We start from the raw sequence: 21,998 nt of genomic DNA, 5'->3' as shown, positions 1-21,998 counted from the left end.
ATTTGATTGGATGCCTTTCAGAGATATCTTCCTTCAAAGTACAGCTGCAAAAGCTTTATAATACAGTTCTTCACCTTCAATATTCCCTGGAGGAGCTTAGGGAAGCACAGAGATTTTGGGTGATTGAGTGTTTACTCTTGTTTGAGAAACAGCAGTTGAGATGTGAAGGAAAACAAGCAGAAAATGCAATTTGTGACTCCAGCACCAGCTCACCTGCAGGTGGAAAAAGAGGTGGTGGAGAAGGTCTGCCACAATCTCACCAACCACCCCTAGGCTTCACAAAGCTTGAAGTGGCATAAGATTAGGGAAAGAACCTAAAAAGAGGGATCTGATCCAACAACCACACACAGAAACATCCTCATGGAGAAGAGGGGTTGGAGGAGCTGGAGGAAGGCTGGCACTGTGGCAGCTCCAATGGTGATCCACAGAGAGCACCACCATGCTGAGACTGCTTCCAGCCTGTAACGCTCCTGAACAGTTTCCTTGCTCTCCCAAGCTCTGATACTGTGCTTTGAGAGCCCACAATTTACCTTTAGTTCTTTCTCACTCACCTGAACAAGGTGAAGAGCAGCCAGACCTGTCCAGACTCCTCACACATCTCCTGCTGTGTGCTCCAACTGCTGCCAGACTCTGCTGCCAGCTTCTCACAGCATCTTTTCCCTGCTTTGTCTGGGCAATAAATCACTCCTCCTAGCAATGCTGAATGCTCCTGCACCACTACCTAGCAGGAATTTCCGCAGCAGAACCTTCTGCTTTAGCCCATCAGTGGGTGAGGAGGAGGAGAGGCAGAGCAAGGCCCTGCTCCTGGCCTTGGACCTGGAAAAGGCACAGCTCAAACACTCTCTGAATCGAGAGGAAATAACTCAAAGGAGAACATCAGAAGCTGGAAGGGACCTCAAAACTGCCATGGGCAGGGACACCTTCCAGCAGACCAGGTTGCTCCAAGACCCATCCAGCCTGGCCTGGAACACTTCCAGGGATGGGAAAGCCACAGGAAGGGACTGGATCAACACCTTCTCCCTGATGATTGCAAAGAGCTGAGCTTTCCATGGAAGAGATGACACCGAGCACAGTGTAAGGCAACAGCTGTGCATGAGCTGGGAGGAGACAGAGCTACTGTCATCTCCTGGGAGTTCCATGTGGACCCCAAGACTCCAGCCTCACTCCAGCTTATTTCAGATTATGCAGGATGTATTTAAACCCTGCTGTGTTTTGTTTCATTGTGGTAATATTTGAACCTGCAAAAAGAAAAGGTAGGGGAAAAGGAACAGGAGAAAAACAGACTGGGGAAGGACAGAAGGAAGAACATATTTGTTCTTGATGCTGGTAAAAATCCAAACTATTTGATTTTTACTTCAGCTGCAGAAAAACAAATCTCAGGATCGTTGTGTTATTAGAACAGGGTGGCATTTCATCTTCCTTGAGTGGTACAAGCTGGTTTCCTGACATCATGGCTTCTCTCAATTAAACAACTCCTCACATCCACAAAGCAAGAAGCACTTGAAGAGGGGGTACCAAGGAGACATTCATATTTGTATTCATAAAGATAAAAAAAGGTTGGAAGGAGAATCAACCCTATCTGGAAAGGTCAAATGCAGGAAAACTTTCAAAATCTGGGAAGTTTACCCAGAAACACCCATTCACAGGCAGTTTCTTAGCTCTAACAACTAAATCAGTCAAGTGAAATTGTTTCTGTTCTTGACAAACACAGAAGAATAAAGCACAGAACAGTAAATTGCTTTTTTCTCGAGTTTCAAAAGACTGCATTCACATTTCTTGGGCTTGGGAGAAACGACTGCATTCAAATCTCCACGTTACTGTTGGATTTTATATCCAACACAACGTCTTGCTCCAGTGATGATGGCAGCTGGCACATAGAACAACACCTTAAAAGAAGGATAAAACAAGCAAATAATTTTAAAAGAGTTATTTCAAACCATCCAAAGAAGCTCTAGCTTAAGTTCTATCCTTATTACCTTTTCCCACACACCTGCAATACAAGGACAAGGATGAAAGAAAATCACTGGAACTGCCCAGGGCAGTGGTGGAGCCACTCAGTAACATTCCTGGAGGGATTTAAGAGCCACGTGGATGTGGCACCTGGGAACAGGGGGTCATGGTGGCCTTGTCAGTGCTGGGGTGTGGTTGGACTTGATGGTTTGAGAAGGATTCTTTTCCAACCTAAACAATTCCGTGACTCTGCTCCACTGCAGGTCACATACCTGTGCGAGCTCTGGGTGGCCAACTGGGCTCTGCTGTTTAAGAACACCCACAAAAACCCAACCAAAAAGAGAGAAAGAAACCAACAAAGAACTAAATCCCCTCCCCCTCAAAAAAAAAAAAAAAAAAAAAAGAAAAAAAAAAGAGCAATTGGAAGTTGCTCCTGATCAGTTTTCCTTTGCTGTGCAATTGCTCAGCTCCACCTGCTGAGAGGGAGTTGAGATGAAATCATGGGGTCCCTTGGTAATTTTCTTTTCTTTTGAGAACAAGTACACAGAATCATGGAGTATCCTGCACTGGAAGGGACTTACAAGGACCAACAAGTCCAAGTCCTGTCCCTGCACAGACACCCCAACAATCCCACCCTGTGCCTGAGAGCATTTTCCAAACACTCCTGAGCTGTGGCAGCCCTGGGGCTGTGACCATTCCCTGGGAGCCTGTTCAGAGCCCAGCACCCTCTGGGGGAAGAGCCTTTTCCCAAAATCCATCCTAAACCTCCCTAATACAGCTCCAACTATTCCCTCAGGTGGTGTTCCTGGTGACAGGGAGCAGAAATCAGAACTGTCCCTTGGCAACATGTTATGCACATGAAGTGATGTGGTTAATGGCATTACAGGTATAACCTCGAGAAAAATCAACAACAAGAGCTCTTGGTTGCTCAGCAGCACTCAAATTTAACTCCAGAAGCAGTGCCAGGGAAGAAGCTACTTCTGGGCAGATGAAAAAAATGCCACAAAAGCAGCAAAAACAAACTGCTTGTGCTGAATTGCTCCTCTGGTGCCCAGAGAACCATTTTGGTTTGATCACAGCAAGTCCCAGGTGGCTCCTGCTCTTCCTCAGCTCATCTCCATTGGATCTGTTGGCTGGAGGCAGAGCCTTTCCCTGCCTCCTCCCCAGCTGCACACAGGGTGACACTTGCAGGATGACAATGCAGGGAGGCTCTGCCAGCCTGAGCTGCAGCCACAGCCCTGAGCAGGGGCCACAGGCAGGGTCACCAGCACAGCACAGCCACCTAAGGCCAAACTGGCACATGACAGGCAGGATTTGTCCTGGATCCAGCAGCATTTTTACCTGGGATGGCAGATCAGGGTCAGATCCAGCTGGATAAAGCAGATGTGGTACTGGACACGTAGCTTTGGGTGCTCAGGAGGAAGATGATGCTCGGCCTTGCTCAGGCAGCTGAAGGCCAGGTTCCCAGCAGACTGTGGTGGGACAATCTGGGGCCATTTCTGGCAGCACAACCCTATGTGTCACCCCAGAGCTGTGCTGGGATCCTCCTGCAAAGCTGTGGGTGCAGCTCGGGCCCCCAGAACTCCCACTGGTCCCACTGGGAGGGTGGATTTCTGCAGGTCTGCCCCTGCAGCAGCATCCAAGTAGAAAGTGATGGATAACAATCAAATAATGTAAACTCTCCACAACAAAGCAAGACATTGGCTCCCATCAGTCCCATCACTACTGTAGGATTGGAGGGAAAAAGGGATTTTTCACATGAGTAGGAAAGTGTTACCCACACAGTCCTTCCAGCCTGAGGGAAAACCTCCCACTCCCTCTAATGGCAGGAGAACCTGCTGCCAACAGAAGTTCAGAGGCACCAAATCAGATCCTGCCTCCAGATACCATCTCTGTTTCACCTTAAGAGAGTCAAGTGAGAGCGGGTAGGAACTTTCAGACAGCAAAATTATTACAAAACTTCAGAACTCCAGCCTGACCCACCACACTCAGGCAGAGCCTGTGCCTTATCTTTGAGTGATGAGAGGAGGTTTTTCAATAGCAGGCATGGCAGAGCTCCAAAACACAAATTCCAAACCCATTGGAGAGCCTGTCTGGGAGGTGGGCAGCCCTCCATAACAGGACTCCCCTGGCACAGCTCAGTGTTTCACCTCAGAAACCTCCAGTGTGTGTAGCATGTCTCTGCTGCACTGGAAGGGATCCCACTAAATCCAGCACCCACCTTCCAAAGGGGAAAGAGCTTTGGATCAAGGCAGTGCTCAACACTAATTTTGTAGCTTTAAACCTCAATTAGTTCCTAAGTGCAGCATCCCCATGGCTCAAAGAATGTTCATAGAAGGGGAATGTTCATAGAAAATGGAACAAGCAGAAGAGCAAACCAGCTCCTAATCCTTATTAATTATCCTGGCTCTCATTGCCAAACTAGGTTTTTCATTCAATGTAAATATAAATTCCAAAGTTTATCTTCAAACATCACGTGTCACGTGGACTCCCCATCCCTGGAAGTTTTCAAATCCAGGTTGAGAGGGCTTGGAGCAGCTGGGATAGTGGAAGGTGTCCCTGCCCATGGCAGGGAATGGAATGAGATGAGCATTCAGGTCCCTCCCAACCCAAACCAGTCTGTGGTTCTGTGGTCTCCACCTCCTCACTCTGATGGCTGAGGAACTCCAGTTCCCAAGCACAGCCAGCAAGGCTTATTTCAGCTCAGGCTCTGCTAGAAGGTACCAGAAGCAGCACAGATGATGAAATGTCTGTTCCTCTCCTCGAGTCCTGCTGGGTCCTCAGGGCAGCAGCACATCCCACAGCCCACAGCCTGCTCTCAGTGGGCATTGCTGACCATGAGGAGAACCCAGTGGGGCATCTGGGATGACCTGGATGAGTCCAGCTGCTCCAGGTTTACGGCCATGTCAGGCTTCAAGGAACAGTGTCTCCAGGAAAGGCATTTTCCAGCTTCCCAGCATCCTGCTGCTCCCCTTCAGTTGCTGGTGTTTGATTTGGAGCTGCTGCCTGGAGTTGCTGGTGTTTGATTTGTGATTACTGCCACAAATACCGGAAGAGCAGGAGTTGCACGAGGACTTTTCGGAACATGAAAAGGAAACTGCCCTAATCTCATATTCAAATATTAATGGCCTTGCTTTAAAAGCATCTGATAACTTCCAATTGACAAAACCTAAATTTAGCCCAAGGAAGTCAAAACTTCTGATGCTGAGATGCTGAAATGTGCACATTCAGGAAGCCCTTCCTAACAAGGGAATGGCCACATGAAAGAAAAGCCATGTATTTTTAAATAGTGAAACATAATTCTCTGGAGATCAACAGCAAGCCAGCCCAGAAACCAGCAGGGTCTAACTGAGCACTTTACAGTAATCCACTACATTTCATTCTGCAATTCAAAAGCTTGGAAGTCCAGGATCCCTCAGGTTCAAGCTCCTTGGACTACTCTGACTTTACAATGAAGCTGCTGATCACCATTCCTTAATATGCAGCTCAGCATTAGGGTCTCCAATTTTTGCCTAAAAACATCTCCAGCAGAATGAAAATGTATCTCCACTGCTGAATATCTCCCACCTCTGGCCAAGGGCACACTTCTGTGCAGAATCTGAGAATGGAGACATTTTTCCTCACTGGTAGAAAATTAACCCAACATCTTAAAACCTTCAGGTCTACTGCAGGCATCTGAGGTAGGGAATGAGTGACATGAGACGTGTCCCAAAGCTGTTTCCTTGCAAAGAGATGTCAGTTTTGTATCACCTTGCACAGATGAGTCACTTATTAAATACTTACAGTCACTGAACACTGGCAATATAATATATTTCCAGTATTTCAAAGGAGAAGGCTGCAGTGCTCATCCAGAGGGTCAGGTATGAACAAACCCATACAATAAATAGGACATAAAATACCTCAGGTGACAGCCACGTGTTGCTCCACACAAGTCTAAACTGACTTTGGGGTGCAAAGGGGAACCCTTGGAAATGTTCAAGGCCAGGTTGGACAGAGTTCTGAGCAAGCTGGTCTAGTGGAAGGCGTGCCCATATGGCCACAAGATGAGTTTTAAGGTCCCTTCCAACCCAAACCACTCCATGATTTTATGATCAGCCCCGCAAACCAGCTCCCTGCTGAGGGGTGACCTGGCTCAGCTCCCGGCCACAGCAATGTTTCCATCCAGGTGGCAAACATCAGTGGGAATTCTGAGGATTACAGACACCATAGCCATTGTCAATGGGTATGTTCACACTTCTTAATTAATCAAGGGTGGGGACCACTTGCACTAACCCTCCCTGCCATGGCCTGGAGTTACTCCTGCTCCCTTGGGGAAGAGAGTTGTGCTCAATGACCTCCCCATAAAATTGTGGTGTTGGCAGCTCCACCACGGAGACTTGTTTACATCCATCCTGTAACGAGCTTCACCAAAATGACCCGTAATTGCCACGTGAATGACAGCATTGTGCAACTGGCATGGAAAGAATTTCTTCATAAAGCACACTGATACATACAAAGTGTTGTGTGGGTAAAGCAAGAGCAACACAGGAAAGGTGCTCAGCACGAGCAATCCCAACAGGAGAACTCCATAGGCAGCATGGATAGCAGACAGCTCAGCCACACTGAGGAATATATATGCAAATATTGACTAGACTATGCAAAGGATTGGTTATTTATAACACCTTCATTTCCCTCAGTCCTACCTCCTGACAAGTAAACAGACTGCTGCGCTCTGGCGAGTTGTGCAACACAGAGAGATCCCAAAGTAAACACACAGACTCCATACTTCATTAGAGGTGAACTTGTTTACAGAGCAGGAATTAAAACAAAACCACAGAATCCGTCAATATTCTATATGCACTGCCACAGCCCTCCCTGACTCAGAACGTTCTGCTCCCACACCGTGACTCATCCCCTGCGTGGGCTGGGCACTGCAGAGATCTCGGTTTCCTGGGATTCTCCAGCCTATCACACTCCTCTTCTGCTCCTCACCACGCCACTCTGGAGGCTTGTGACGTGCCACAGCCACTTGCCAGTGTCACCTGCCCATGCTGGGAATGACCACTGGCTCCGGAGCAGTGGCACAACGCACGGCTGCCACGTGTGTGAATGAATCAATCGCATGTGCCAAGGTGGGACTGTGAGGGGTGGGGGAAGGTGTGACTCATCTGCCAGCTGATATAAAAATAAACTACTACGGAATCAAAAATGCATCACTTCTGCACACGACGTGCACAGGCAGAAGCTGTCACTATGTGGAAGCTTGAGCATCAGCTCCATGCAGCCAGAAGAAACCTGGAAGTTTTTACTTCCATTTTACCTTCCAAATGTGATGCTTCAGGGAGAGATGCCAGAGGTGCTTTGAAATGTAGTAACAATCCCAGAATAGTTTGGGTTGGAAAGGACCTTAAAGTCCACCTCATTTTACCCCCTCATGGGCAGGGACACCTTCCACTATGCCAGGTTGCTCCAAGCCCCATCCAGCCTGGCCTTGGACACTTCCAGGGATGGGGCAATCTGTGCCAGGGCCTCACCACCCTCACAAAAAATAATTCCTTCCCCATTATCCCATCCATCCCTGCCCTCTGGCAGTGGGAGCCATTCCCTGTGTCCTGTCCCTCCATCCCTTGTCCCCAGTCCCGCTCCAGCTCTCCTGAAGCCCCTTCAGGCCTCTGAGCTCTCCCCGGAGCCTCCTCTTGTCCAGGTGAGCACCCCCAGCTCTGCCAGCCTGGCTCCAGCCCCTGAAACATTTCTGTGCTCCCCTCTGCACTTGTTCCAGCAGCTCCTGAAAAGAAGATTACATTCTTCTAATCTGGAATCAGCCTCAAAACAAAAAGACCATTTCTGTTATCCACAGGCACACAGAGCCCACGGGACACAGCCAGTGGAATCACTGAGACCCTGGTGTGCCACCAGCAGGACCCAGCAGCTGCAGGACTCCTGCAAGCCATGGCAAAAGCAGTGGCTTTTACTCATCCCAAACCAAGCAGGAGGGTCCTGGGATGCTGCTGGCTGTGCAGGGGGCAGTTCAAGCAAAGCCAAAGCTTTGTCCTTTGGTAACTGCCCAAGAAGCTGAATTATTCCAGGATCTGGGTCTGTTAGACCATGGACAAATAACTCAGTTTATTTCACAAACTCCACAGTACAGGGGACAAATGACATGCTCAAATTATTTATTCAGTACCAGAAACATGTTGGAGACCTGAATGATCCTGACTCCAGTCAGGATGCTGGAGCAATGTGGCTTTTAGGACAAAACCCAATCATTAAACAGTTCGGTACAACACTGGCTCTAGAGGACTGATGAGAGCAATGCAACTAGTTAGCACAGAGCTGATTAAAACTATTTCAATTACCTTGGTGAGCAAATGGATCATATCCCAGACTACCCAAACCCGAAACGAATTACATTTCCTAAAGGAAAGATGTGCTTTCCTGAGACACCCTATGGATTGACCATCAGGTCTCTGACTCCATGCCCAAGCTTTGCTGCTTTGTTTTGCTGCTCACATGAAGGCAAAGTGCTCAGACACTATTTTAGGCTGTTAGATATTTAATTCCACAGTGAGAAGGAAGAAGCTAGCAGATGGTCACTGTGCAGCAGGGCCTTGCTCGACTTCTGCAGGGAGAAATGTTCAAGGAAGAATCACAAAAATCCATTTCTGTGTGAAAACTTTCCTCCAGTTAGAGGAAGGGAATTACAGGGGAGCTGTTGAGTTCCCTAAAACAAGGAGGCACTAAAACATCAGAGACAGCATCAAACATCCAAAGCAGCACATCAGAGATATCTGTGAGTTGGTTACTCCTGACTCAGGACTTTCTCTGAATCCACTGGATCCATCCACCAGTACTGAGCAGTTCTGAAAAGCACCAAGAAAAGTCCCATTCCTGCAGTTTAGATCCCTTTGACAAACTTCTCCCTGCTCCATCACTTAATCTAGTGTGAAGCATCTTAAGATGTCTGAGACATGAAATCCAGTCTGCTCCTTTGCTAATCCAAGCTGACTGCGGATCCTCATCCGAGCCACGCGGCAGGCAGAGGAACTGGAGCTGCTGGGAGGGAACAGATGCAACTTCAGTGCCCTGTCAGAAAGTCTTGGAACATGGAGGCTGATGGAGCACGTGGCACAGGGAGCCACAGAGCCACTGCTAAGGAACAGGCAGTTATCACATCCTCTGTTCATGTGGAAACATCTCACACGGAAACTCATCTCAGGATTTAGCTTCTGAATTACTGGGCTGTTTGCTATTCTGTCCAGCTGCACCAAGGAAAATGCAAAACTTGACTGAATAGCTTAGAAACAGGAAAAAAAAAGACTTTTCACTAGTTTTTGATGATGCTAAGTGCAGCAGGTTATTGATACCCACATACATCCTTCAGGCACTGGCCAAGTAGGTCAGTCCCTTCCAGTTTAAGTTTTACTCTGACTACACCCAAGAGTAACACCTTTAAAAATGTTGATTCTGAACATCCAAGAAGGAAATCAGCATTAAAACTTTTCTTATTAGGAAAAAATCCTCCATTTTTCTCCCAAAGCTGCATGTGATGAGGATTCTGACATCTCAGAGCTCACTGGGACCATCTGGCTGCACAGGCAGTTGAACGGGGACGAGGGGACGAGGTGGCTCCTGCGGTGTCACAACCAGGCTCCCTCTGCTCTCCCTCCTTCAGCTAGCAGTGGGAGCTGCAGCCAGACACGTCATTTGGCAGGATTAATTGGCTAATTTATTGAGCAGAATGTCACATGCAATGCTACTGTTGCTCTCTCTGAGTCATGCACACCATGTGTTCGGACACTTCCACTCTTCCTTTGGCAGGTGTAGGACAATTCCAAGGAACCAGACATCCCTACTGGAAGTTCAAGCCTGGCTGTTTGAGCAGCTCCAGACCAAGGACCATTACTAGCAACATCACTGAGAACAAACCCCTCTATTACCCCAATGTTGGCACTTATTTATCTGTTTTTCCAGCCAGACACTCTTCCCAAGTCAAGCCTCCCTGCTCCTGGCAGCTTGACTCCACCAAAATTTGTTTTGCTGGGATTCCAGGTTTCATGGTGAGACCAGAATTGAGGTTCATATCCTCCACTCAAGTCTTGACCAATTTCCAGTTGCTTTAGCAAAACTGCAGCACAAGAGCTTCTAAAGGCATCCAACAGCTCATCAGAGCTGGGTGTGTGACACCCGTGGGACCACAGAGACAGAAACACAATCAGGGTGTTCAGGAGGCTTCTCAACAGCCCCTGGACAAATGCTCCAGGACTAGGAAGGAATTCCTCCCTGTGAGGGTGGCCAGGCCCTGGCACAGGGTGCCCAGAGCAGCTGTGGCTGCCCCTGCATCCCTGGAAGGATCCAAGGCCAGGCTGGACAGGGCTTGGAGCAGCCTGGGATAGTGGGAGGCATCCCTGCCCAGGGCAGAGGTGAAATGAGATGGGCTTTAAGGTCCTTTCCAACCCAAACTATTCCATGAATGCTCTGAGTGGGTAAATATTACAGGATGGAAAGTTTAAATTCTTTAGGAACAGGGGAAAACCTAAAAATACTTAATCTGACCAAAATAAAGCCACTCCTTCAACTTTGATCATTTTATAATTCTGTAATAACATCTTTATAGCATGGAAGGAAGCCAAGTGGTGTAGAAAAAGCAGGCTGGGATTCACTCATGTGTCACAAGACATGTGGGCTGGGGTATCCCTGAAATCACAAGCACCAACAGAACTCCAGCAGAAGTTCAACTAAGTATTTTGGTAATATATTATTACCAAAGTATTTCTGGATGTCCATCAGACATCCTCTGCAAGTGGAAGCTGGGTCCATTCAGGGAAAACAGGAAAAATAAAATCAGAAGTATAAAAACACTACAGTAATGTAAGAAACTTGTCAAAACCCAAAGTCAATACATGTTCAAGGCACAGAAGGAGAAGAGAAGGTTGTTGCTTCACAGAGGCTTCCTTGAGCAGTGGAACATCCTGCATGAGGCTGTGGAAATCCTTGGCATGGGAAACAGCACATGCTAAAAGGCTCTGCAGGCTTAAGAAACAACCATAAATTCAGGGAAGAAAAATCCAAACACTATTAGACACAGCTCAGGCTCTGTATCAGGGAAATCAGAGACTGCCAGAAAAAAATTCCACCTTTGGCTGATCCTGCTCTATTTTTCTCCTGTTTGCTGTAGCCCATGACTGCACAGAGGAGCCATGAGGCTTGTGGACACTCTCATGATTTAACAAGTAAAAATGAAAACCATTTCCTAGCTTTAGACTTTAGATCACCTACTTAAGGGGTGTTGCTCTATACACAAGTAACTTTCCATCCATTGACAATTCCTATGTTTTACAAACACACTTAAAGGAGTATTTCCATATCAGCAAATCCTCACAAACTCAAGGTTTTAGGTCCACACAATTACCCAATATCATCATTATGATCCCATTGTCACCAAGTCGCTTCCAAAACTTGTGTGAGGCTAAAAGGAATTGGCCCAGATCCCTAAGTCCAAGTCAGAGTTACACAACAAATACTGTGGTGGTGTTTGATTTAATAAAGAAATCCTTTTATTAAAGAAATTTAATAAAACTTTTGATAAGCTTAAGGTAGGTTTACTCACCTGCACTTCCAAGTTGTTTATAAAATCTGTATTCTAAATGAAGCTGTGGTGCCCGGGATTTAATTGGTTCCTAGGATAGAAATAAATAAATTGGTTAAAATCAGTTTGACTAAAAGAAGTTCTGTCCTATACTTGAAGATTTGTGCAGTATTAATACACCTCAAATTGAAATTCTAGCAACAGACTTCACCATTAAATGTCATTTAAATAAGAAAAGAACAAAAACCAGTAAGATTTGCTTTCTGGAGGAGAAGTAGCATCCTCATTTAAATACAAAGCTCATTCATTGCAGTGAAATTCAAGGATCATTCCATAGAGCTCCTGGTGCTTGAAGAACAACCCTGGACATTGGCAGAGGGAAGTCAAGGCTGCAGAAGCTCAAGCCCCAGTTCAGTGTGGGCACTGTGACTGCCCACAGTGCTTTTGCTGGTCTCCAGCCTGTGTTTCTGAAAAATGTTGGGCCATACAAGTGTGTTTTAGATCAGACCACAGTGGCTCACAGCAAGCACCACAGGGCAGCCAGCTGGGAAAAAGGAAGAAGTCTCCCCCTCCTTGTGGCAGCTGTCAGTCAAACATCTTGAACCACTCAATAATATTCTATTTCTATCCATAAAATACAACAAAATAAAATGGTAAGTCTGCAATGCACCCAAACCATCCCATTCATTAACTGTTACTCATCTGTGTTTTACATACAAGACTTAATGCCTACAATCCATCAAGGCATTAACGTGCAAGATTACAGAGGTTCTAAAAATATAAAGTTAATATGGAGAGGATTAAGAGACTGGAGTAATTACATTTGCAATAAAACTGTGCACTTGGGATAGGCATGGATGTGGGTTTACCAACAGCCCAGGCAGCCTGGAGATAGGAGTTCATACTGGCCTCAATTTTTGCTGACCTCTAGTCTGCACTGTAAGACTGATTCCACACTGGCTGTGAACTCCACACTCAAGGCTTCTTTCTAAGTGTGCAGAAGGAATTCTGTACAGGAATTCAGGCAATTTGACTTGTAGCCAAGCTGTTCCCCATCAGCTCAAGTCATCCCATCCATTTCCCAGCAAGGGCAATGAATGCTCCTGGTTACTTCCCAGCCGAATCATAGAATCACTGAGGTAGGAAAAGGCCTCCAAGGTCACCAAATTCCTGATGTTGTAAAGCTCCAGAAGACAAATATGACCAAATACTCAGCAAACAATGTGAAAAAATATTCTGGAGGAAAAACTGAACCTGCACCAAAGGCAAACACAAAGCAACACACAAACAAGTCTGTTATATAAAAATTAAGATAATTGTTGGTGGCTTGAGGGAGGGTCTACAGAACCTGCAGAGCACAGGGATTCAGGGCAACATGTTCAGGGAGTAGTTTATTTATCCAAACACGCAGAGGGGAAGGATTGATGCAGCAGGATGTGATGCTGCTCGTGACAAAATCAGGAGAGGCAGCCCTGAGCCGCTTCTGCATCGGGAGCTGCTGGAGCCAGAGCTCTGGACACTTGCCAGAGTCATGGCAGCTTCTGAGAAGATCATACCAGCACAGATGGTTGTCCTGTAGGCCAAGGGCTTAGGGATGATGGCAGATTTTGTGTTTGTAATAAAAATAACCGAATTGCTGCTGCCTAACAGAGAAAATCCACAGCTGGAACCAGCGGCGTCATCATTGCTGCGAGGGGATGGCCTGGTGCTTGCGCTCTGACTGCAGCTGGGGGGCACCAGGCTGGCTGCTCCCAGGGAAGAAATTCCTCATGTGGGCAGAGCAGCTTGGAAAACCCTCAGAAGAATAAACCAGATGGCCCTGACCAAGTAAGTCAGCCGAAGAGCAGGACCAGAAGCTACACGGTGACACCACACCAATCACCACAAGGACCAGCCTCCACTGCCAGCACTTTTCCAAGGTGTAGCCTCAGCGCCAAAAAGAAACCATGAGGTATTAGCATGGAATTTCACAGCACTTTGTGATGGGCTATTGGAATCCATCACACAATTCCCTCATTTCCCAGCTCTAATGTCATGATAGGAGGCAGGAATAGCTGAGACAGCAGGGCTGCAGTGCTGGGAGAGGATCTCACAGCTTGAGGGACTTGGAGCAGTGCTTTGAGTCAGTCCAACAATGAAGATAAAAGAAAATGTTGCCTATAAGTACATCTTACAGCCTCTCCACCACTAATCCACAAATTATTTGAAGGATAAAGAAAATGGCAGTTAAGTCCACATGTAAGAAAAGTGTATTTGCTGCTGAGGAGGCTGAGTCATTCTTATTCCTGTGGAATTTTGTCTAAGATGAGGAGATCAAGAAAACCCCATTTCTCCTACTGCTCCCTCCTTAAACTTCTCCAAAACAGAGCTTGGATATGGACACCTGGATGGCCATCAGATGGCAATTCCAGCCCCTTACACAAGAAGGACCTGAGACTTTTAAGCCTGGATCACAACAGGGCACATGAAACTGGAGAGTGGTGCAGTGTAACTGCTTTAACACTCAGTTATTTGGGGGGAAAAATAGTAAGAAAAATGAACAATGTGACCAGAAAAACAGGCTGAGGCAGCCATGAGACAATGCCATTGAGTCCTGCCATATGGAAAAGCTTCAGGTTACTAAGAGGTGTCACTGCAGCCACTTTTCTGAGAGAAAAAAGCACCCTTTGGACTGGTACAGCTGTGTTTTAACTTATGGTTTCCAATGCAACAACTTTGTGGGATTATCCATGGAAGCAAATTAGAAGCATTATTGCCTCAATAAAACACCTTGTCTGTGTACACAGCACATTTTCTATGGCTTAAAAGCAACAATTCTCCTTTCTGATGTGCATCCATATCAAGGGCATCTCCTATGGAGCCAGGCTGGCAGAGCTGGGGGTGCTCACCTGGACAAGAGAAGGCTCCAGGGAGAGCTCAGAGTCCCTGGCAGGGCCTGAAGGGGCTCCAGGAGAGCTGGAGAGGGACTGGGGACAAGGGATGGAGGGACAGGACACAGGGAATGGCTTCCACTGCCAGAGGGCAGGGATGGATGGGATATTGAGAAGGAATCCTTCTCTGTGAGGGTGGTGAGGCCCTGACACAGGGTGTCCAGCACAGCTGTGGCTGCCCCATCCCTGGAAGAGTCCAAGGCCAGGTTGGACAGTGCTTGGAGCAACCTGGGACAGTGGGAGATGTCCTTGGTGCTCCACTATGGCAGAGGGTGGAATGAGAAGAAATTTAAGATCCCTTCCAGGATACCCAAACCTGTGTGGGATACAATGTTCCTGAACTCCTCTGCAGACATTTATTGATTTATTTTAGGGAACATCTTCTGGCATTTGCTAACAGGTGTGAAAACAAGTCCCTCCTGCAATTATTTTTCATCTACTAGACATCATAATGGGAATGCCAGAGATATGGAATCTGAGGCACCCAAATGTGATCACAATTAATACACCAAATCCATCCTGATTTTCTGTCACCAGAGTGCTTCCTGTCATTTTGCCAGATCCCATCAACTGGGCAAACTGGGGGGGTTTGCTGCAGTGTCAATATAGCACCACAACTTTAACTTCAGATTTTAGGGCTTGGGTTATGTTTACAGAGTGTTCACATGAGAACTCAGCCCATCAGGTGAAGACATGGAATCTGAAACCCCAAGGAACTAATTAAAGTCTGAGTTTACAGATAGGAAAAGTTAGTGCCTAAACACAAACTACTGGGCTGTGAGTTTATAAATGCTGGAGAGCAACAAGTTAGGGAGTTCCCCATCCCCCAGATTCCACAGATGATGAGACTGTATCTTCTCTGCAACCCAAGGCAGCCAGAGGAAGGACTGACCTTCACCAAACTGGATCTTGTTTTGCCTGTTGCATCTGCAGGCTCTCAGCACCACACCAGACAGAACTGTACTCTGCTCCCCCAGGGAATTTTAACCAAAGGAACACCCTCTTTCCTGCCTCTTGACTCCAAACACATGGACCTCCAGGCTGCACAGTGACACGCTCCTAGCCAAACATTCTGAAGTCCTGAATGGAAAAGTCTGAGCCATGGAGCAGCAGGAGGTGCAAACCCACCAGCAGTGCCCTTCCCTGGGACCTGGGCAGAGGAACAGGGCTCTCACTGCTCCAAGACAGCTACAGATCCTTTAGGTACCAAAAACCTTCCAAAGGTGGAAGGATGGGGTTTTTTTTCTGCTTTTAAGAACTTATTTTAGTTTTAACAAATCATTCCCAGCAGAGGGTGGGAGCAGCACTGAGCCCAAACTGAAAAACTTGCCTTTGGTCTGAATTTTTAAGATGAAGTATAAGTCATTTAAAGACACCTGAAGCTACTACTTACCAGTTTGATAGCTACATATTCATTGGTGTAGAGATTTTTACCTGCAAAGGAAGAAGAGAAAAAAAAATCTTTTAGCTCCACATTCAACACTTGCAGCTCGAGGCACAATGAGAAATAATGACACTGATGCCAAAGGGCTGTTTTCCCAATTCCCCCTGAAGTTCCTGCCTTTAACAAAGCATTTGCCTGAAAATAATCAAAATAATGAACAGTTTGCAGCAGTTTAGCAGGGCAGGTAAATAACACCTTCCACTCAGCACAAGGTAATTGTATTTTATGGCAGCACTTTTGCTCCATGAGGTATCCCAGACACACTAGGCTTCATTATCCACGATGCCAAAAAAGTCTGGGAACAAAAAATGAAGAGCCAGAGTGTCATTGCTTTTGGAAATGCCTTGGATCTGCTGGACACTAAACAATTCCATCCTGGGGTGTGCAGGGAGTTGCACTGGGCTGATCATGCCCTGGGAAGCAGGAAGGGCAGGAGTGTGAGATGAGCACAACAAGCTGAGCTCAAATCCAGGTGCACTGAACCAGAGCTGGGACCCACGTGTGCCACAGCTGGAGGGGAATTCTCCTCCAGGAGCCTGTCTGGTGTCTGAAGGCAGCCCTGGGCCTCCTCAGTGATCAGAGGCAGTGAGGCACAGCTCTGTGTCACAGGGGTTCTCTCCCTGTGCTCTGACACTGCCACTTATCCTATCACTCAGCATCCTCTGCTTCCCCTGCCAGGGAACTGGAGCAATCACTCCCCTCCACCTCCACCTCCACCGGGCTCATGCCTCACAGCAAACTCTCCTGGAAGAGATACCACAGGGAAAAATGCTTGGGCAGTCCCTGGACCCCTCTGTCCCAGTCCCACTGTCCCCTTGGAGGAAGGAAGCCCCACCACAAAAGCTCCCTGTGGATTTATTTAGGGAAATGTTGACTTCTGCCATCAGTACCACAGCACAAGTCAGGCTTCTACTGAGCAACTCCAAAATTCAGGAGCAATCCAGGAGGGAAGTTATCAAGGCTTATTTGTAGCATCAGCTTTGCTCAGCTCTCTTACTCATTTATTTTCTAATTCCTGTAATGGATATTGATGCTAGGAGAGCCCAGCTCTTGAGAAAGCCCAGGACATGGAGTGACATCATTCAGAGCAGGCAGGAGCTGGAGCAGCTCTTCCATATCCACATGACAGCACTAAAAAACCTTCCATGTCCTCCTCAGCACAGGATACAACAGCACAGGGAGACTCAATAAAATTAAAGACATTATGAACATGGGAAAAGACATACAGTCATCTTTAAATCCTGAAATATCAGAGGAAATTCAGTTTACATTATAACAGCTTCATGTTCTCTGCATTTAACTTCTTTTGATGCTTTCCCTGCTGTATCACTCAGGGTATTTCTGGCCTCTAAATCTGTGACTGGGGGTTGCCAGGCCCAGTGTGCACCAAGCAGATTTTTCTGACATCCCTCAGTAATAGAAGACATCATAGCTCCAACCTGTTTAGGTGCCTGGTGATGCACAGGACAGGGATTTAAATGTGAGGTTAGATACCTTCAGAGGGTGTTTTCTGCCAGCAGAGCTGAAAGCTGAGCCCCAGTACTAACCCCTGACACACAGGGGGGGTTTCCATGTATTTCTTTCCATGTTTTAGAAAAAGACATAATATTATGCCCAGACTGGAACTAAGGGTAGAAAGGAGATTCTGCAGTTTCATCAGGAACCTGCTGACACCAGGAAGCACTAAAAGAGCTCACAGGCCAAATCCACAGAAAAGCAGGTGGCAGATAAACCCCTCCACCCCTGAGACAGACCAGGGCTCCAGCCAGCAGCTGTGGGGAGAAGATGCGAGGACATTAAGGGAAGGAAATCTAAATACACTTGGATTATCTGCTCTGCATTAGCTACCAGCAAACAAGCCCCACTGGCAGCTCCAGCTTTATGTTGCTCCCTGAAAGTGCCTCTTCCTCTCCTTGGATGGAAATCCCAGAATGGTTTGGGTTGGAAGGACCCTAAAGCCCATCTCATTCCACCCCCTGCCATGGACAGGGACACCTCCCACTATCCCAGGGTGCTCCAAGCCCTGTCCAGCCTGGCCTTGGGCACTGCCAGGGATCCAGGGGCAGCCACTGCAGCAATCTGTGCCAGGGGCACACCATCTTTACAGGAAAGAATTTCTTCTCAGTATTCTATTCTTGCAGTGGGAAGCCATTCCGCCTTCTTGTGGCACACCAGGTCCTTGTCCCCAGTCCCTCCCCAGCTCTCCTGGAACCCCTTCAGGCACTGGAAGGGGCCCCAAAATCTCCCTGGAGCCTTCTCTGGTCCAGGTGAGCGCCCCCAGCTCTCCCAGCCTGGCTCCAGCCCTCAGAGCATCTCCATGGCCTCCTCTGGACGTGTTCCAGCAGCTCCATGTCCTGCTGCTGTTGGGGGCCCCAGAGCTGTAGACTGGAGCCTAGATCTTTTTTGCTCTAATTGAAACAATTATCTGGCATTTTCAAAACAGTGTATAATTTTAAAATTATTTCAGGTACCATTTAAAAATGGCAGTTAACACAGTTTTTCACCCTGCTTGAAACTGGAAAAATTGTTAGAAGAGCAGCAGCACCCAAACCAGCAGAAAAGCTGCATCTTTGTAGGTTGCCAGGTCAGAGCAGTTCCACTGGAACTGGGAAGGTGCTCCCAAAAGTGAGAATCACCCATGTGCTGTCTCCTGGGTTGCAGTCTGAAGCCAGGAACGCTGCTTCAAAACAAGCAAACCAGTAAAATAAATACTTAAACATGGTAATAGCATTTGATACTGGGGCTGTAGTTCCAAAATAACCAAATTTTGGAAATAACCAGTATTTCCAAAGTCATGATTTGAGTGGAATAATGTTAGATGTGGAGGCAGGGCAGGAGCAGGTCCTGGGAAGCACCTACACCAGGAGCTGTTAGTTTCAGACCTGCTGTAGAAGGGACAGCAGATCAGGCATGTCCCAAGTGCCCAGTGGTCTGTCCCTGTGCAGATGCATCCCTTGGGAGATGGATCTTTTTGGGCTTCTCTGCTGCCCCCAGTCCATCTGTACATTCACCACATCTCACTGCCAAGGCCTTGAGAAATCCTCCTGGGGAAGTTTCCTACATGAATGCTGGGGGCATGATGCATCCCTTCTCCTTTGGAATATCACAAAAGTGTCAGTGGAACTGCCCAGACCTGAGCCATGGACTTGCTGCTCCATCAGAAGCTTTGCCTCAGCTTGAAAGGCTTTTGCCAGCACAGTGACATCCCCTCACCCCTCTGTGGTTGTGCTGAGTGAAGGAGCAGCCCCTGTCAGGGTTTGTTTCAGTGCAGAGGGCACTGTCTCCTGTGAGCCTTTGCTCTCTGTGCAACCTGCCTGGGAGGAGGAGGGAGAGCAAATCCCTGCAGCTTGGACAGACTGACAGCAAAACCAACGGGGAGATCTGTGTCTGGAGCAAGCCAGCACAGAGATTTTGGGGATTCACCCAAATCTTGGATGTCATGGCTGATCACAGCACTCCGTACAATGTGAACCCCCTGTGAACCCCCAAATCCATGCAGGGTCTGATGTGGGGCTGGCACAATATTCCTGCTACAATACACTGAGCCACTTTGGAAACCAAAGCTCTTGTAGACCCTCTGCTCTGCAGCTGGCTGAAGAAACAGCCACTGCTTTATCCCATTTCACTGCATTACTCTGGGCCAGATCACACAATCATTAATTTTGTAAAAGACGTCCAAGATCATCAAGGCCAACATCCGAACAAGTCCCATCATCCCCACTAAACCACATCTCCTCCTTTTCTGAACACTTCCAGGGATGGTGACCTCATCTCTTCCCTTTGCTCCAATGCTCATTCACCCTTTCAGTGAGGAATTTTTTCCCTAATATCCAGCCTTACCCTCCCCTGGTACAACTTGCGGCCATTTCTCCTGTCCTATCAAATGCTAAGTTTCGTGTTCAGCTCCCCATTTCAGCTCTTTGAGGGCTGGAATCCAACTGTGCTGCTCCCACATGCTCCAAAAAAGTCATGTCCTTGGGTGATCTGTATTTTCAGGAAGAAAGATGAACCCTGAGCAGTGAGCTGGGTATATACAGCAAACAGCTTCATTAGGTAAGTGCCATCTCCTCCCTGAAGAATCAAACAAGAGCAGCTTAAACTGAAACACAACACCTCAAAAAAGAGAAATTCTTCAGGGAATTGGAAAAGCCTATTTTCCCTTTGCTTCTCAGTGCATGACTTTGTTCTGCCTGTGATATTGGTGCTTAACTGCTCTGAAACCATGTAAAAAATAGGCAAAAAGCAGAGGGCACATCATTCATCTTCACAGGACAAAACTGTTATCAGAGACTTGTGTGCTCAGATTTCAGCTGCTGCTTCTCCTTCCCCCCAGCGATAATTACCATGGGCTGTGCAAGAGAAATAGCTGCTATTTGAGCAAACAGGAACTCTTAAAGTGATAGTGACTGGCAAAAAGCAAGAGAAATGGGAAAAAAGAGAGTAATACAGCTTCTGTAAGAACCTTACAACAAATTGTTGTTATCAGTATGTGTGGCTCATTGCCTAAATTTTTAGTAAACTAGAATTAGCAACACATGTATTGTTAAAAAAAAGAAACAGTCAATTAACAGGTGTTGCAATTTAAAACGGACTTTCTCTGTAAACTCACTTTTTCAGAAGTGAAATCTCTTCTGTAAAGTCCATGCCATGAAACTTTACATGAGTCACAAACCCAGTATCACTAAAATTTTGAGAAATGTGACAAAGAATCCTGGAAACAGGAGCTGCCTCCCTGCAGTGTGGGCAGCAGAGGAAGGGAGGATTCTGCCCCTCTGCCCCACTCAGGTGAGACCCCACCTGCAGAGCTGCTTCAGCCCAGGGTCCAACAGCAGCAGGACATGGAGCTGCTGGAACACATCCAGAGGAGGCCATGGAGATGCTCTGAGGGCTGGAGCCAGGCTGGGAGAGCTGGGGGTGCTCACCTGGAGAGAAGGCTCCAGGGAGATTTTGGGGCCCCTTCCAGGGCCTGAAGGGCTCCAGGAGAGCTGGGGAGCGACTGGGAACAAGGGATGGAGGGACAGGACAGGCAGGGGCAATGGCTTCCCACAGCCAGAGGGCAGGGTTAGATGGGATATTGGGGAGAAATTCCTCCCTGTGAGGGTGGGCGGGCATAGGGTGCCCAGAGCAGCTGTGGCTGCCCCTGGATCCCTGAAAGTGTCCAAGGCCAGGCTGGACAGGGCCTGGAGCACCCTGGACTAGTGGGAGGTGTCCCTGCCCATGGCAGATTGTGGAATGGGATGGGCTTTAAGGTGCCTCTCAACCCAAACCAGGCTGTGATTTTGTGATTTGGACACCAGCTGAATAAACTCAAGAGCCATATATCCAGAGGGATCCCCTACAGCTGCTAAACCTCAGAGCAGAGCTTGGATTACAAAGCAGTTCAACATCTCCCTGGGGATCCTGAGATCCTGACGTTTGCTGGGGGGGGCTTTGAGAATCCAACAGAGCAATTCATGTTATGTCACTGTAAGGATCCAAATTTATCTTAGCTGCCAATTATACTCATGTGCAGGAAGGTGAGAGTTTCCACCCTTGCCCTTGGTTTCTCTCCACCTCAGGAGTGTTATCTCTGCTTGGATGAATCAATAAAACTTTTCTGATGCAATGCTGAAACCAAAATACCCATTTACTGAGACACACCAGAAGCGAGCTGGTTGATCTTCACACCACGAAACAGCAGCACATGTATTGATGCAATAACCCAGCCTCAGAGAGGGAAATCACACAGATTCATTTAGGATGACAGATTCTGAGCAGGAATCTACAAAGACACTATCAGTAGTGTTACAACCCTTGAGTTATGTGAAGCAACACCAGCTGCTTCCCCCATCTCATTTAAAACACAACCATTGTTCTTTTAGGATGACTTAAGAGCCCAGTGCACTGCTCTGCATTGGTCTCTTAAGTAGTCCTAAACAAACAATGCATCAGTGGAACCATCTGCTTTGGGCAACCAGCTGCAAGACGTGGTCAGGAAACCAACAGACCATGAACAAATGTGGGGCTGGCTGAGGGAGCCAGATGGCCACTCGGCACATCCTGCTCCTCGCCAGCAAGCCCAACACACAGACAGAGCAGGCAGAGAGTGATGGGCCTGAAATTAGGCCAG

The 21,998-nt window shown here is 47.4% G+C and overlaps 1 protein-coding gene across 1 annotated transcript in view; it reads right to left on the bottom strand.

Moving 5' to 3' along the window:
- The window catches only part of CSNK1G1 (casein kinase 1 gamma 1), a 91,023-nt gene that overhangs the window by 34,929 nt on the left and 34,096 nt on the right, over positions 1–21,998 (bottom strand). Inside the window, 2 exon segments of the mRNA XM_005425886.3 lie at positions 11,537–11,606; positions 15,839–15,879. Of these exon segments, the coding sequence (XP_005425943.2) occupies positions 11,537–11,606; positions 15,839–15,879 (111 nt within the window).

This window comes from Geospiza fortis, unplaced genomic scaffold (assembly GCF_000277835.1).
Source record: "Geospiza fortis unplaced genomic scaffold, GeoFor_1.0 scaffold317, whole genome shotgun sequence".
Classification (NCBI taxonomy): domain Eukaryota; kingdom Metazoa; phylum Chordata; class Aves; order Passeriformes; family Thraupidae; genus Geospiza; species Geospiza fortis.
Note: the sequence above shows the minus strand (reverse complement) of the source record. Positions and strands in the feature narration are given on the sequence as shown.